Source organism: Ursus americanus, chromosome 2, assembly GCF_024610735.1.
Source record: "Ursus americanus isolate L20-20 chromosome 2, mUrsAme1.1.p, whole genome shotgun sequence".
In the NCBI taxonomy this organism is placed as follows: domain Eukaryota; kingdom Metazoa; phylum Chordata; class Mammalia; order Carnivora; family Ursidae; genus Ursus; species Ursus americanus.
The window spans coordinates 83,371,193-83,384,762 of record NC_142128.1 but is presented as its reverse complement, the minus strand read 5'-3'; the positions used below and the strand labels follow the sequence as shown (position 1 = coordinate 83,384,762).

Genomic DNA, 13,570 nt, shown 5'->3' with positions numbered 1-13,570 from the left:
ATTATATTGATACTTTTCAGGTGGTGTGATATACAAGATGGAACCATACCTGGTCCTATTGCACAACGTTTCAAAAAAACTTTGGCGAAATATAAAAACAAACGTGTTGAGCTCATCGAGTATCAGAGTAACATTAAGGAAGATCCATCTGCAGCAGAGGCCGTTGAATGCTGGAAAAAATACTATGAGATAGTAATGCTCTGTGGATTATTGAAAATATGGGAAGATTTACGCCTCCGGTAATAATTTGCTCTATTTTAAACAAAAAGATTACATGGTCTTTCTTTTATCATATCACTTAACTTGTCATATATGTTACCCTGACTGAAGTAGATTATAAAATCAGATGTCCCATTTTTGACATAAGAACAAAGTGCAAATAATAGTATTGGAAAATTATTTTTATATACCTGAATTCACTGAAATCATTGGCTTTTTGGATAAAAAACATGTCATCAATCTAGTTCTTTTCTTATCTTTCATCTTTACATTCTTGATTTTGGCCAAAGCCTAAGAAAAGAGGAGGTAGATCTCCATCACATATAATATACAAAGTAAAGAGAAAGTTGAATAATTTGGCTGCCTCTTAATTTCTTCTCTTTTAACCATCATGAGTTGATAAGTTCTTTTTATGATAAATAAAACAATGTAGATTTAACTAGCATCACTCCAGAATACTTCAAAATGTCTTAAAATATTTTTATATTACTATGCAGCAAAGTACATATTTCTGTCTTTGTTTTAGATAGAGAGGAAATAGGAATTCTTGGTCATGGTTTCAAAATTAATGTAAAATTTTTAATGAAGCCAAAGGACATCTGACTATTTCATACTAGATTGTTAAACCTCTTCCTTTGTGTTCCACCGATACACGTTTTTTGCTTTAGAAATTCTGAGCCACATTTTGCTTGTCCAACAATTAACTGTTAGCCTAAATAGTTTCTTTTTGTATTTCTTTCAAATTTGACTTTTTTTTTAATCATCAAGAATCCCATTTTAGTGCCTATTTTTGATGTTGTTATTGGGATTCCTATATAAGAAAACCTTGGGATTACCGTGGGAAGTCAATATAGATAAGATTTTTAAAATCTACTCTCTAGAAATCTAGATTCAACAATTTGAATACAAGCTATCATCACTAGACTTCATATTCTAATGGCATAGGGCAACACAGGGTTCTCTCATCTTAAACGTTATAATCACAGAGAATCTAGGTCTGGGAGTGGTAGAGTAAGTAATTGATCAAACCCTTGCATAGATAACAACTATAAAATTTGGACAAAAATGTATTAAAATATCCAGCTATTTGAAGGCGTAAAATAACCAAAGCAGGCAACAGCCTTGAAATGTATTTATCCTTGGAATGGGTAAGAAATGGGAATTTGTGGCTTTTCAGTTTGAGAACGATCACCAGTTCTCATAGCTCTGGCAGCAAAAAATGCAGTCCAACTATTTCATGATGGCAAAGGACAGAGTTCAAAGCTGGCAGAAGAACTGGAAATGTAGGTGGGGTATCCTGAAAGAAGTGAGTTGCAAAAGGGGTGAGATCTAGAATTTTAGCATAAACTCTGCCCAAATTCTTGACTGACCACTAAACTGTGCTAGCATTGGTGGGGGAGAGAAATTTGGGAACCCAGACAAGTTAACTGCAGAATACAAGACTAACAATCCTCAGAAGAACAAAACACAATCCAGAATTATGAGAATACATTTTCCAAAGTCTCCAGTGTTCAACCAAAAATTAATGGGCATGGAAAAATCCCAGAAAATTAGATCCATACCTAGGAAAAAAAGATATTTAATAAAATCTGAGTTTGAATGGGCCCAGATGCTAGATCTGAAAGATTTCAAAACAGCTATTATAAATATGTTCAACAAATTACAGGAAAACTGGTGTTATTAAGTGGACGGAGAATCTCAACAGAGAAATGGAAACTAAAAAACAAAATATTTTCAGATGCAGCTCTGACATGTAAAGAGCTTGTTAATTATCGCTCCCATCCTTAAAAAAGAAAAAAAGAAAAAACTGAAAATGTCTTTCTTGGACCCATAAGAAAACTGAGGTCACAGGGCAAACTGCCACCTTGAAATCTGGAGAGAGAAGTAAATTCAAAATCACAACAAAGATCTGTTTGAGCCCTAGAGCCATAAACTGTAAGAACACAAATGGTAATTTTGATAACCTGCTGGACTTTGAGTGTGGACTAGTATGCAAGTGAGAAACTCCTGGAGGGATGCAGTTCCTAGGGAGATACCCCACATCTCTGTGGGGTTTTGCGTCCAGGAATTCTGGTGAAGAGCCAAGAAAAATCCCATTATGCCTCTGGTTGGGGAAGGGAAAAGTTACTATTATGAAATATACCCAGAGCATCTCCATGACAAAGATTTATTCACCAGAGGAAAAGACTTTATCAGAGCCTTTTCCCACCTAGGGGAGAAGGGCATTTCCTTGACTCCAGCCCCCTCTAGCCTTCCTATCTGGGAAGAGGAGGACACTAAGAAACTTGGGAAAGTCACAGTCCAGGGACTAAAAGACTAATATTTAATCATAAGATTATAAAACATACCACACCAACCACATCAGTCAGGCTCCAGTATAATAAAAGAACACCAAGACACAAACTCTGTCTAAAGAGGATTTTTTAGGGAGGCTCAAAGGCAACAGAGGGGACACAAATATGGAAACCATAGGAATGTGAGGCCTCTGACACCTACAGCTATAGCAAACATTAAACAGCTTACCTCCTGGCCAGATTAATATAAAACCTCACTCTAAAATCCTGTTTACTTCAGTTTCTAGTCAATGTATCATGCTTGGCTTTCCACAAATATTACAGGACATACTACAAGGCAAGAAAAAACTAAGCCTGAAGAGAGAAAGCAAGCATCAGAATCAGACTCATTATGATTTTGGAATTAATCAGATGGAATTTAAAATACCTAATTAATATGTTAGCTTCTAATGAAAAAAGGACACAAAATGTAAGAACAGATAGCTAATGTAAGCATAAGACAGAAACGCTAAGAACGAATTAAAAGAAAATGCTAGAAATAAAAAACACTAAATAAAAATGATGAATATCTTTGATGGGTTTACTAATAAATGGGATGAAACTAAGGAAAGAATCAGTGAGCTTGAAGGTATGTCAACAGAATCTTTTCAAACTGAAATGCAAAGAAAAAAGTGAAAAAACAAAACATCTAAGAACTGTGGGACCATTTCAAAGGGTGCAGCATATGTGTAATTGGAACACCAGAAGAGAAAAAGAGCAAATGCAGCAGAAGAAATGTGAATTAATAATGGTGAGAATTTTCTAAAATTAAATGTAGACCCCCAACCATAGATCTAGGAAGCTCAGAGAACATCAAGCAGGATAAATACCAAAAAATCTATACATAGGCATATCATATTCACACTGAAGAAAACTATACATAAAGAAGCTGAGGGGGAAAGGAACACCTTATCTATAGGTGAACAAGAATAAGATGTACAATGGATTTCTTATAAGAAATGTAAACAAGATGAGAGGAGTGAAATGTTCATAGCTTTAAAGAAAGAACTACCAACCTAGAATTCTATATATTTGGTGAAAATATTTTTCAAAAGTGAAACGATAATAGCTCTTTGAGACAAAAAGGGGAAAAAAAACACAAAACCTTGAGGGAATATATCACCTTGTAAGAAAAATGAAAAGTTCTTTAGAGAGAAGAAAATTGTTAAACATCAGAAACTCAGATCTATGTATAGGAAGGAAGAAGAGCTTTGGAGAAAGAATAAGTAAAGGTGAATTAAAATCTTTGATTTTTCTTTATCTAGATTGAAAAGATACTGTTTAATAGTTGTTATGATGGTATTGGGTGATATTGGTGTATAGATTGGTAAAATAAGTGACGGTAATATACTGAGGGGAGAAACGGAACTACTCTGTTAAAAAGTGCATGCGCTATATATGAAGTAGCGTAGTGTTTTTTGAAGGTGGACTAAGATTAATTTAAAATATATATTGCAAGACTCCAGCCACTGAGCATGTGTCATGCGACAGCTTTTCTGGGACAGAATTGTGCCAAGTGCACTGCAAGGCTTCCCTCCAGGGGAAAGAAGCAGTCCGTCCCTTGCCGGGCCCTCTAAGATTTGGAGTTTTGAATCCCAGCCATGCGACAGAGATAAAACAGGAGAACTGGGGTGTCAGGTGTGCTGATAGCTGGGCACAGACAGGTTGAAGGCAGTGATCTGACAAAAGCCTAGGACATAGGAGAAGAGATTGTTTGCTTTTCTCTGATGGCCTCCTGAACACCTGTGGCCATGACTTCCCCTCCCCGGGGACAATAGGGCAGGGTGATGCCATTCCTCCCACCCCCACCCCCACCCCACCCACCAGCGTGGTTGGACTTCAGAGGGAAACACAGCACCTCCGGTGGAGGCTTGAGTCACTTGCACAAAACCCTGCCCCCTTGTACCCAGCAGGGGCATTTTGCAAAGGCAGTTCTGACTGTGAACCAGCTCAGAGGGCCTCTCCCTCAGAAGACCTACACCCCCCCACACCCCCCCCCCCCGCATGTACCAGGTCTGCTGATCATAGAGTGCTCCAAAGTGTCAGCCCAGTTCTGGTGGAAATAGGACCAGGCTAGCTGCCTGTCTTGTCTTGTCTTTTCTTTCTTTTCTTTTTTCTTTTCTTCTTTCTTACCTTCCTTACCTTTCTTACTTTATTATTATTTTTAAAAATTTCTTATATTTTCTTTTTCCTTTGGTATCAGGCTTATAGTTTTTTTTGTTGTTGTTATTCATTTGTTTCCTTTTTTTGGATCAAGCTTTTTTTTTTTTCTTTTTCTTTTTTCCTTTTGTATTCTTTAGAATTGGGCTTATAGTTTTTTGTTTGCTTTTTTTTGTTCCTTTTCTCTTTTCTTGGATCAGATTTTTTTTTAAATGTTTATCAGGCTTATCTTAACAAACAAACCCAAGCACACCTAGTTAAAGGTCTGAACACTCCCCACTGCAAGCAAGGAGCAACCCTGTAGAGGACTGACCTGTGGGAAAGAGCAGGCAAAACACAACAGCAGAGAGCACACAGCATACACAGAAACACTTCCTGAAGCACCAGGCCCTAAACAGTGTATGAACCCTTCTTAATATAGTATACTCTCAAGAGCAGAAACAAAACAAGCTTTCATAACACGCAAAAGACAGAAACCTAGACATAATGACAAGATGGAAGAATTCTCCCCAAAAGAAAGATCAAGAAGAAATCACAGCTAGGGATTTGCTCAAAACAGATATAAGCAACATACCTAAACAAGAATAGAACAGTCATAAGAATACTAGTGTGGTTTGAAAGAAGCGCAGAAGACACCAGAGAAACCCTGGCTGCAGAGACAAAAGACCCAAAAACTAGTCAGGCCAAAATAAAAAATGCTTTAACTGAGATGCAAAGACAACTGATGCAATCATAATGAGGATGGAAGAAGCAGAGAAACAAATAGGTAATATAGAAGATAAAATTATAGAAAATAATGAAGCTGAAAGGAAAAGGAAAAGAAAACTATTAGATTACGACTATAGACTTAGGGAACTCAGTGATTCCACAAAGCACAATAATATCCGTAACATAGGAGTCCCAGAAGAAGAAGAGAAAAAGAGGCAGAAGGTTTATTTGAACAAATTATAGCTGAGAACTTCTCTAATCTGTGGAAGGAAATAGGCATTCAAGTCCAGAAGGCACAGAGAACTCCCCTCAAAATCAACAAAAACAGGTCAACACCAAGACATATCATAGTGACACTTGCAAAATACAAAGATAGGGAATTTGAAAGCAGCTAGGGCCAAAAGGTCCTTAACCTACATAGACACATAAGGTTAGCAGGAGACCTGTCCATAGAAACTTGACAGGCCAGAAAGAAGTCGCAGGATATATTCAAGGTGCTAAATGGGAAAAATATGCAGCCAAGAATACTTTATCCAGAAAGGCTGTCATTCAGAACAGAGGAAGAGAGAAAGAGTTTCCAAGATAAGCAAAAGCTAAAGGAGTTCATGAACACTAAATCAGCTCTGCAGAAAAAAAAAAAAAAAAAATTAAAGGGGACCCTCTGAGCAGGAAAGAGTGACCAAAAGCAACAAAGACTAGAAAGGAACAGAAACAATCTACAGGAACAGCAACTTTACAGGTAATACAATGGCACTAAATTCATATGTATCTATAATTACTCTGAATGTAAATGGACTCAATGCTGCAATCAAAAGACATAGGGTATCAGAATGGATAAAAAAAAAGCCAAGACCCATCAATATGCTGCTTACAAGAGAGTCATTTTAGACCCAAAGACACCTCCAGATTGAAAGTGAGTGGGTGGAGAACCATCTGTCATGCTAATGGACATCAAAAGAAAGAGGGAGTAGCCATAACTTCTATCAGATAAGCTAATTTTTTAAAAAGACTGTAATAAGAGATGAAAAAGGTCTCTATATCATAATAAAGGGGTCTATCCAACAAGAAGACCTAATAGTTATAAATATCTATGCCCTCAACTTGGGAGCAGCCAAATATATAAATCAATCAACAATAAACTTAAAGAAACTCATTGATAATAATACAATAACAGTAGAGGACTTTAACACCCCACTCACAGCAATGGTCAGATCATCTAAAGATCAACAAGGAAACCATGGCTTTGAATGACACTCTGGACCAGATGGACTTCACAGACATATTCAGAGCATTTCATCCAAACCAGTAGAACACACATTCTTTTTTGAGTGCACATGGAACATTCTCCAGAATAGACTGCATACTGGGTCACAAATCAGACCTCAACAAGTAAAAAAGAATTGAGATCATACCATGCATATTTTCAGACCATAGTGCTATGAAACTTGAGGTCAACCACAAGAAGAAATTTGGAAAGACCACAAATACATGGAGGTTAAAAATCATCCTACTAAAGAATGAATGGATTAACCAGGAAGTTAAAGAAGAAATAAAAAAAGACATGGAAGCAAATGAAACAAAACACAACAGTCAAAAACCTTTGGGACACAGCAAAGGTGACCATAAGAGGGAAGTATATAGCAATATAGGTCTTCCTCAAGTAGCAAGAGAAGTTATACCTAACCAACCTAACCTTATACCTAAGGAGCTGGGAAAAAAAAACAGCAAATCAAGTCTAAAAACAGCAGAGGGGAAATAATTAAGATTAGAGCAGAAATAAATGATATAGAAATTTTAAAAAAACAGTAGAAGAGATCGATGAAGCTAGAACTTAGTTCTTTGAAAGAATTAACAAAATTGATGAACACCTAGCTAGACTTATCAAAAAGAAAAGAGACTCAATAAAATCATGAATGAAAGAGGAGAGATCATAACCAACACCACAGAAATACCAACTATTATAAGAGAATATTATGAGCAATTATATGCCAACAAATTGAGCAATCTGAAAGAAATGGATAAATTCCTAGAAACATAGGAAACATTCCAAAACTGAAACAGGAAGAAATAGAAAATTTGAACAGACTCATAACCAGCAAAGAAATTGAATCAGAAATAAAAAATTTCCCAAAAAACAAGAGTCTAGGGCTGGATGGCTTCCCAGGAGAATTCTACCAAACATTTAAAGAAGAATTAATACCTATTCTCCTGAAGCTGTTCCAAAAAATAGAAATGGAAGGAAAACTTCCAAACTCATTCTATGAGGCCAGAATCACCTTGACCCCAAAACCAGACAAACACCCCACTAAAAAGGAGTATTACAGACCAATATCCCTAATGAACATGGATGCAAAAATTCTCAACAAGATACTAGCTAATCAAATCCAACAGTACATTAAAAGGATTATTCACTATGATCAAGTGGGATTTATTCCTGGGCTGCAGGGGTGGTTCAAAGTCTGCAAATCAATCAATATGATACACCACATTAGTAAAAGAAAGGATAAGAACCATATGATCCTCTCAATAGATGCAAAAAAAGCATTTGACAAAATATAGCATCCTTTCTTGATAAAAACCCTCAAGAAAGTAGGGATAGAAGGAATATACCTCAACATTATAAAGGCCATGTACAAAAGACCCATAGCTAATCTCCTCAATGTCCATATTCTCAAAACTCTCAGTTTTTCCCCCAAAGTCAGGAACACAACAGGAGGTCCACTCTCACCACTATTGTTCAACAGAGTTCTGGAAGTCTTAGCCTCAGCAATCAGACAATAAAAAGAAATAAAAGGCATCCAAATTGGCAGGAAGATGTAAAACATTCACTATTTGCAGATGACATGATACTCTATATAGAAAATCCAAAAGACTCCACCAAAAAATTGCTAGAACTGATACATGAATTCAGCAAAGTTGCAGGAAATAAAATCAACGTACAGAAATCTGTTGCATTTTTATACACCAATAATGAAGCAGCAAAAAGAAATCAAGGAATCAATCCTATTTACAATTGCACCAAACACCCTAAGATACCTACGAGTAAACCTAACCAAAGAGGTGAAAGATCTCTACACTGAAAATGATAGAACACTTATGAAAGCAATTGAAGAAGACACAAAGAAATGGAAAGACATTCCATGCTCATGGATTGGAAGAACAAATACTGTTAAAATGTATATACTCCTGGGGCACCTGGGTGGCTCAGTCGGTTAAGTGTCTGCCTTCGGCTCAGGTCATGATCCCAAGGTCCTGGCATCGAGTCCCACATCACGCTGCCTGCTCAGCAGGGAATCTGCGCTCTCCCTCTACCCGTCCCCGCTGCTTGTGCTCTCTGTCACACACTCTCTCTCAAATAAAAAAAATCATTTAAAAAAAATGTCTATACTCCCCGAAGCAATCTACACATTCAATGCAATCCCTACCAAAATAACACCAGATTTTTCACAGAGCTAGAACAAACAATTCTAAAATTTGTATGGAACCAAAGACCCTAAATAGCCAAAGTAATGTTGAAAAAGAAAAAGCAAATTGGGAAGCATCACGATTCCAGACTTCAAGCTGTATCATAAAGCTGTGATCATCAAGACAGTGTGGTACTGGCACAAAAACAGACACATAGATCAGTGGAACAGAATAGAAAACCCAGAAATGGACCCACAACTGTATGGCCAACTAATCTTCAACAAAGCAGGAAAGAATATCCAATGGAAAAAAGACAGTCTCTCCAACAAATGGTGCTGGGAAAACTGGACAGTGACATACAGAAGAATGAAACTGGACCACTTTCTTACACCATACACAAAAATAAATGAATCAAAATGAATGAAAGACTTAAATATAAGACAGGAAAGCATCAAAATCCTAGAGGAGAAAATAGGCAGCAACCTCTTTGAACTCCGCAGCAGCAACTTCTTACTAGACATAGCTCCTGAGGCAAGGGAAACAAAAGCAAAAATGAACTGTTGGGACCTCATCAAGATAAAAACTTCTGCAAAGGGAAGGAAACAAGCAACAAAACTAAAAGGCAACTGACAGAATGGGAGAAGATATTTGCAAATGACATATTGGATAAGGGATTAGTATCCAAAATCTATAAAGAACTTATCAAACTAAGGGCACCGGGGTGGCTCAGTTGGTTGAGCATCCAACTCTTGGTTTTGGCTCAGGTCATGATCTCATGGATCATTGGATCAAGTCCTGGATCAGGCTCCATGATCAGTTGGGAGTCTGCTTAAGGATTCTCTCCTTCTGCCCCTGCCCCCACAAATAAATAAATCTTTTTTTTTTAGATTTTATTTATTTATTTGACAGGGAGAGAGCACAAGTAGGCAGAGGTTTTAAAGATTTTATTTATTCATTTGAGACAGAGCACAAGCAGGGGGAGAGGCAGAGGGAGAGGGAGAAGCAGGCTCCCTGCTGAGCAGAGAGCCCAATGTAGGGCTCGATCCCAGTACCCTGGGATCATGACCTGAGCCAAAGGCAGACGCTTAACTACTGAACAACCCAGGCGCCCCATAAATAAATAAATCTTAAAAAAAAAAAGAACTTACCAAACTCAACACCCAAAAAACAATCCAATTAAGAAATGGGCAGAAGACACGAATAGACATTTTTCCAAAGAAGACTTCCAGATGGCTAACAGACACATGAAAAGATGCTCAACATCTCTCGTCATCAGGGAAATACAAATCAAAACCACAATGAGATACCACTTCACCCCTGTCAGAATGGCTCTAAAACTAACAACTCAGGAAACAACAGGTGTTGGCAAGGATGCAGAGAAAGGGGAACCCTTTTGCATTATTGGTGGGAATGCAAACTGGTGCAGCCACTCTGGAGAACAGTGTGGAGATGCCACAAAAAGTTAAAAATAGAGCTACCAAAGGCCCAACAATTGCAGTACTAGGTATTATCCAAAGGATACAAAAATACAGATTCAAAGGGGCACATGCACCCCAATGTTTATAGCAGCACTATCAACAAGAGCCAAATTATGGAAAGAGCCCAAATGTCCATCGACTAATGAATGGATAAAGATGTGGTGTATGCAACTAATGAATCATCGAGCCTTACATCGAAAACCGGGGATGTACTGTATGGTGACTAACATAATATAATAAAAAATCATTATTAATAAAAAAAAAAAGATGTGGTGTATACACACACACACACACACACACACACACTGGAATATTACTCAGTGATCAAAAAGAACAAAATCTTTTCATTTGCAAAAACATGGATGAAGCTAGGGAGTATAATCCTTGGTGAAATAAGTCAGAGAGACAAATATATTATTTTACTCATGTGGAATTTAAGAAACAAAACAGATGAACATAGGGGAAGGGAAGGAAAAATAAAATAAGATAAAAACAGAGAGGGAGGTGTCCCGACATCAGTAATCACTTTAAATGCAAATGGTCTAAATATATAAATCAAAAGATAGAGATCGTCAAAGTAGATAAAAGACAAGATCCAACTGTATGTTATGTATAAGAAATCAACCTTAAATATAAAGGCTTAGAAATGTTAAAAGGAAAGAGTCAGAGAAAGATACTACATGCTAACACAACCATTAAAAAGTTGGATTAGCTATATTAATTTCAGACAAAGCAGGCTTTGGGAAGAACCAGTTAAATTATCAGGAATAAACAGGGGCATTGCATAATGATAGAGGGTTCAGTTCTCCAAGAAGACAAAGCAATCTTTAATGTGTATGCACCCAACAGAATATCAAAATATGTGATGCAAAAACTGATAGAAATGCAAGGACAAATAGAAAAATCCACTATTATAGTTGGGAGACTTCAGCATCCCTTTTTCAATGATTGATAGATCAAGCAATAATAAGGGATAGAGGAGAATTCCTCAAATTGAAGAAGAACATCTACAAAAAACCTACAGCTAACGTAATACCCAATGGTGAGAAATTGGATGCTTTCCCCCTAATATAAGGAATAAGGCAAGGATATTTTCTCTCATCACTTCTATTTAATATCATGTTGGAAGTCCTAGATAGTGCAATAGGATAAGAAATGGAAATAAAAGATATACAGATTGGGAAGGAAGAAATAAAACTCTTTGCAGCTGACATAATTGTCTACATAGAAAATCTCAGAGAATCATCATTATCATCATTATCCTCCTCCTCATCATCAACAACAACAAACCCTGGAACTAATAAATGAGTATAGCAAGGTTAATATCCAAAATCACTTGCTTTCTTATATACCAGTAACAATTTGAAATTTTAAAAATATCATTTATAATAGAGCCCAAAAAATCAAATATTTAGGTATAAATCTAACAAAATATGCATAGGATTTATATGTGGAAAACTACAAAACTATGATGACAGAGACAATGTAAATAAATGGAGACCTATTATCTGTCAATATTGTTAAGATGTCAGTTCCTCCTAACTTGATGTGTAGATTCTATGCAATCCTAGTGAAAATATTTTGCAAGCTATTTTGTAGGTATTGACTATTTCTAAAATTCATATGGAAAGGCAAAAAGCCTACAACAGCTTACACAGTACTGAAGAAGAATAAAGTGAGAGTACTCATATTAACCCAATTTTAAGTCTTATTATAAAACTACAGTAATCAAGAAAGTATGGTATTGGTGAATAGACACATAGACCGTGGAACAGAAGAGTACAGAAATAGATCCATACAAATATAGTGGACTGAACTTTGACAAAGGAGCAAAGAAAATTCAACGGAGAAAAAAATATTATTTTTACCAAATGGTGCTATAGAGTAATTGAATATCCATTGCAAAAAGATGAACATAAACACAGACCTTACGACTTCACAAAAATTAACTCAAAGTGATCCAATGACCTAAATGTAAAATAGAACTGTAAGACTTCTAGAATAAATCATATGAGAAAACCTGGGTTGGCAATGAATTTTTTAGATAAAACACTGATAGTATGATCTGTGAGAGAAAAACATTGAGAAATTGGACTTTATTAAAAGTAAAAACTTATGCTCTGTGAAAGATGCTGTTAAGAGAATTAAAGACCAGCCAAAACTTTGAAGAAAATATTTGTAAAATACATATCTGATAAAAGGCTTATATCTAAGATATACAAAGATCTCTTAAAATTCATCCCAAGTAACAAACAGCCCAATTAAAATGGACAAACATTCTGAACAAACACTTCACCAGAGAAAATATACAGATGGTACAAAAAAAACCAAGTCTATAAAAAGATGCTCAACATCATTACAGTTAGGGAATTGCAAATTAAAAGAATGACATAATGACATACCATTACTTACCTATTAGAATGGTTAAAATCCAAAAAAAAAAAAACAAACAAACAAAAGCAAAAACAGAAACAAACAAAAAAATCCTGACAATACCAATTGCTGGCATGGTTGAGGAACAAGAACTCTCATTTATTGTTGGTTGGAATGCAAAACAGCACAGCTTCTTTGGAAGATATTTTGGCAGTTTCTTAAAAGCTTAATGTGGTCTAAGCATATGAACCAGCAGTAGTGCTCCTAGTTGGTATTTACCCAACTAAGTTGAAAACTTACATCCACATAAAGACCTGCACATAAATAAAAAAGGATTACTAAGGAATACTCCAAACAATTATATGCCAGAAAATCAGATCACCAGATCAAGTGGACACATTCCTGAAAAGATAAAATCTACCCAAACTGACTCAAGCCAAAACAGAAAACCCGAGTGGACCTATAGCAAGTAAGGAGATTAAATTAGCAAATTAAAAACTACCCACAAAGAAAAGCCAAAGACCAGATGTCTTCACTGATGAATTCTACCAAATATTTGAAGGATTAACACCAATTCTTTACAAACTTCAAAAAAATAGAAGGGAACACTTACCCAACTCATTCAGTGAGGCCACTATTGTTACCCTGATACCAAAACTACAAAAACATCACAAGAAAACTACAGAATAATATCCCTTATGAATATAGATACAAATATCCTCAATAATATGCTAACAAACTGAGTATACCAACATATTAAAAGAATCAGACACTATGACTAAGTGGGATTTATCCCAGGGTTTTAAGGTTGATTTAACACATGAAAATGAATCAATATAATACATCATATTAATAAATAAAAAGCAAAAGCCACACCTCAATAGACAAGAATTT

The 13,570-nt window shown here is 36.1% G+C and overlaps 1 protein-coding gene across 1 annotated transcript in view; it reads left to right on the top strand.

Moving 5' to 3' along the window:
- Positions 1–13,570, top strand: part of SHCBP1L (SHC binding and spindle associated 1 like) — a 34,806-nt gene that overhangs the window by 13,606 nt on the left and 7,630 nt on the right. Inside the window, exon 5 of the mRNA XM_045811296.2 lies at positions 21–239. Within this exon, the coding sequence (XP_045667252.2) occupies positions 21–239 (219 nt within the window). The remainder of the gene's footprint in view (positions 1–20; positions 240–13,570) is intronic.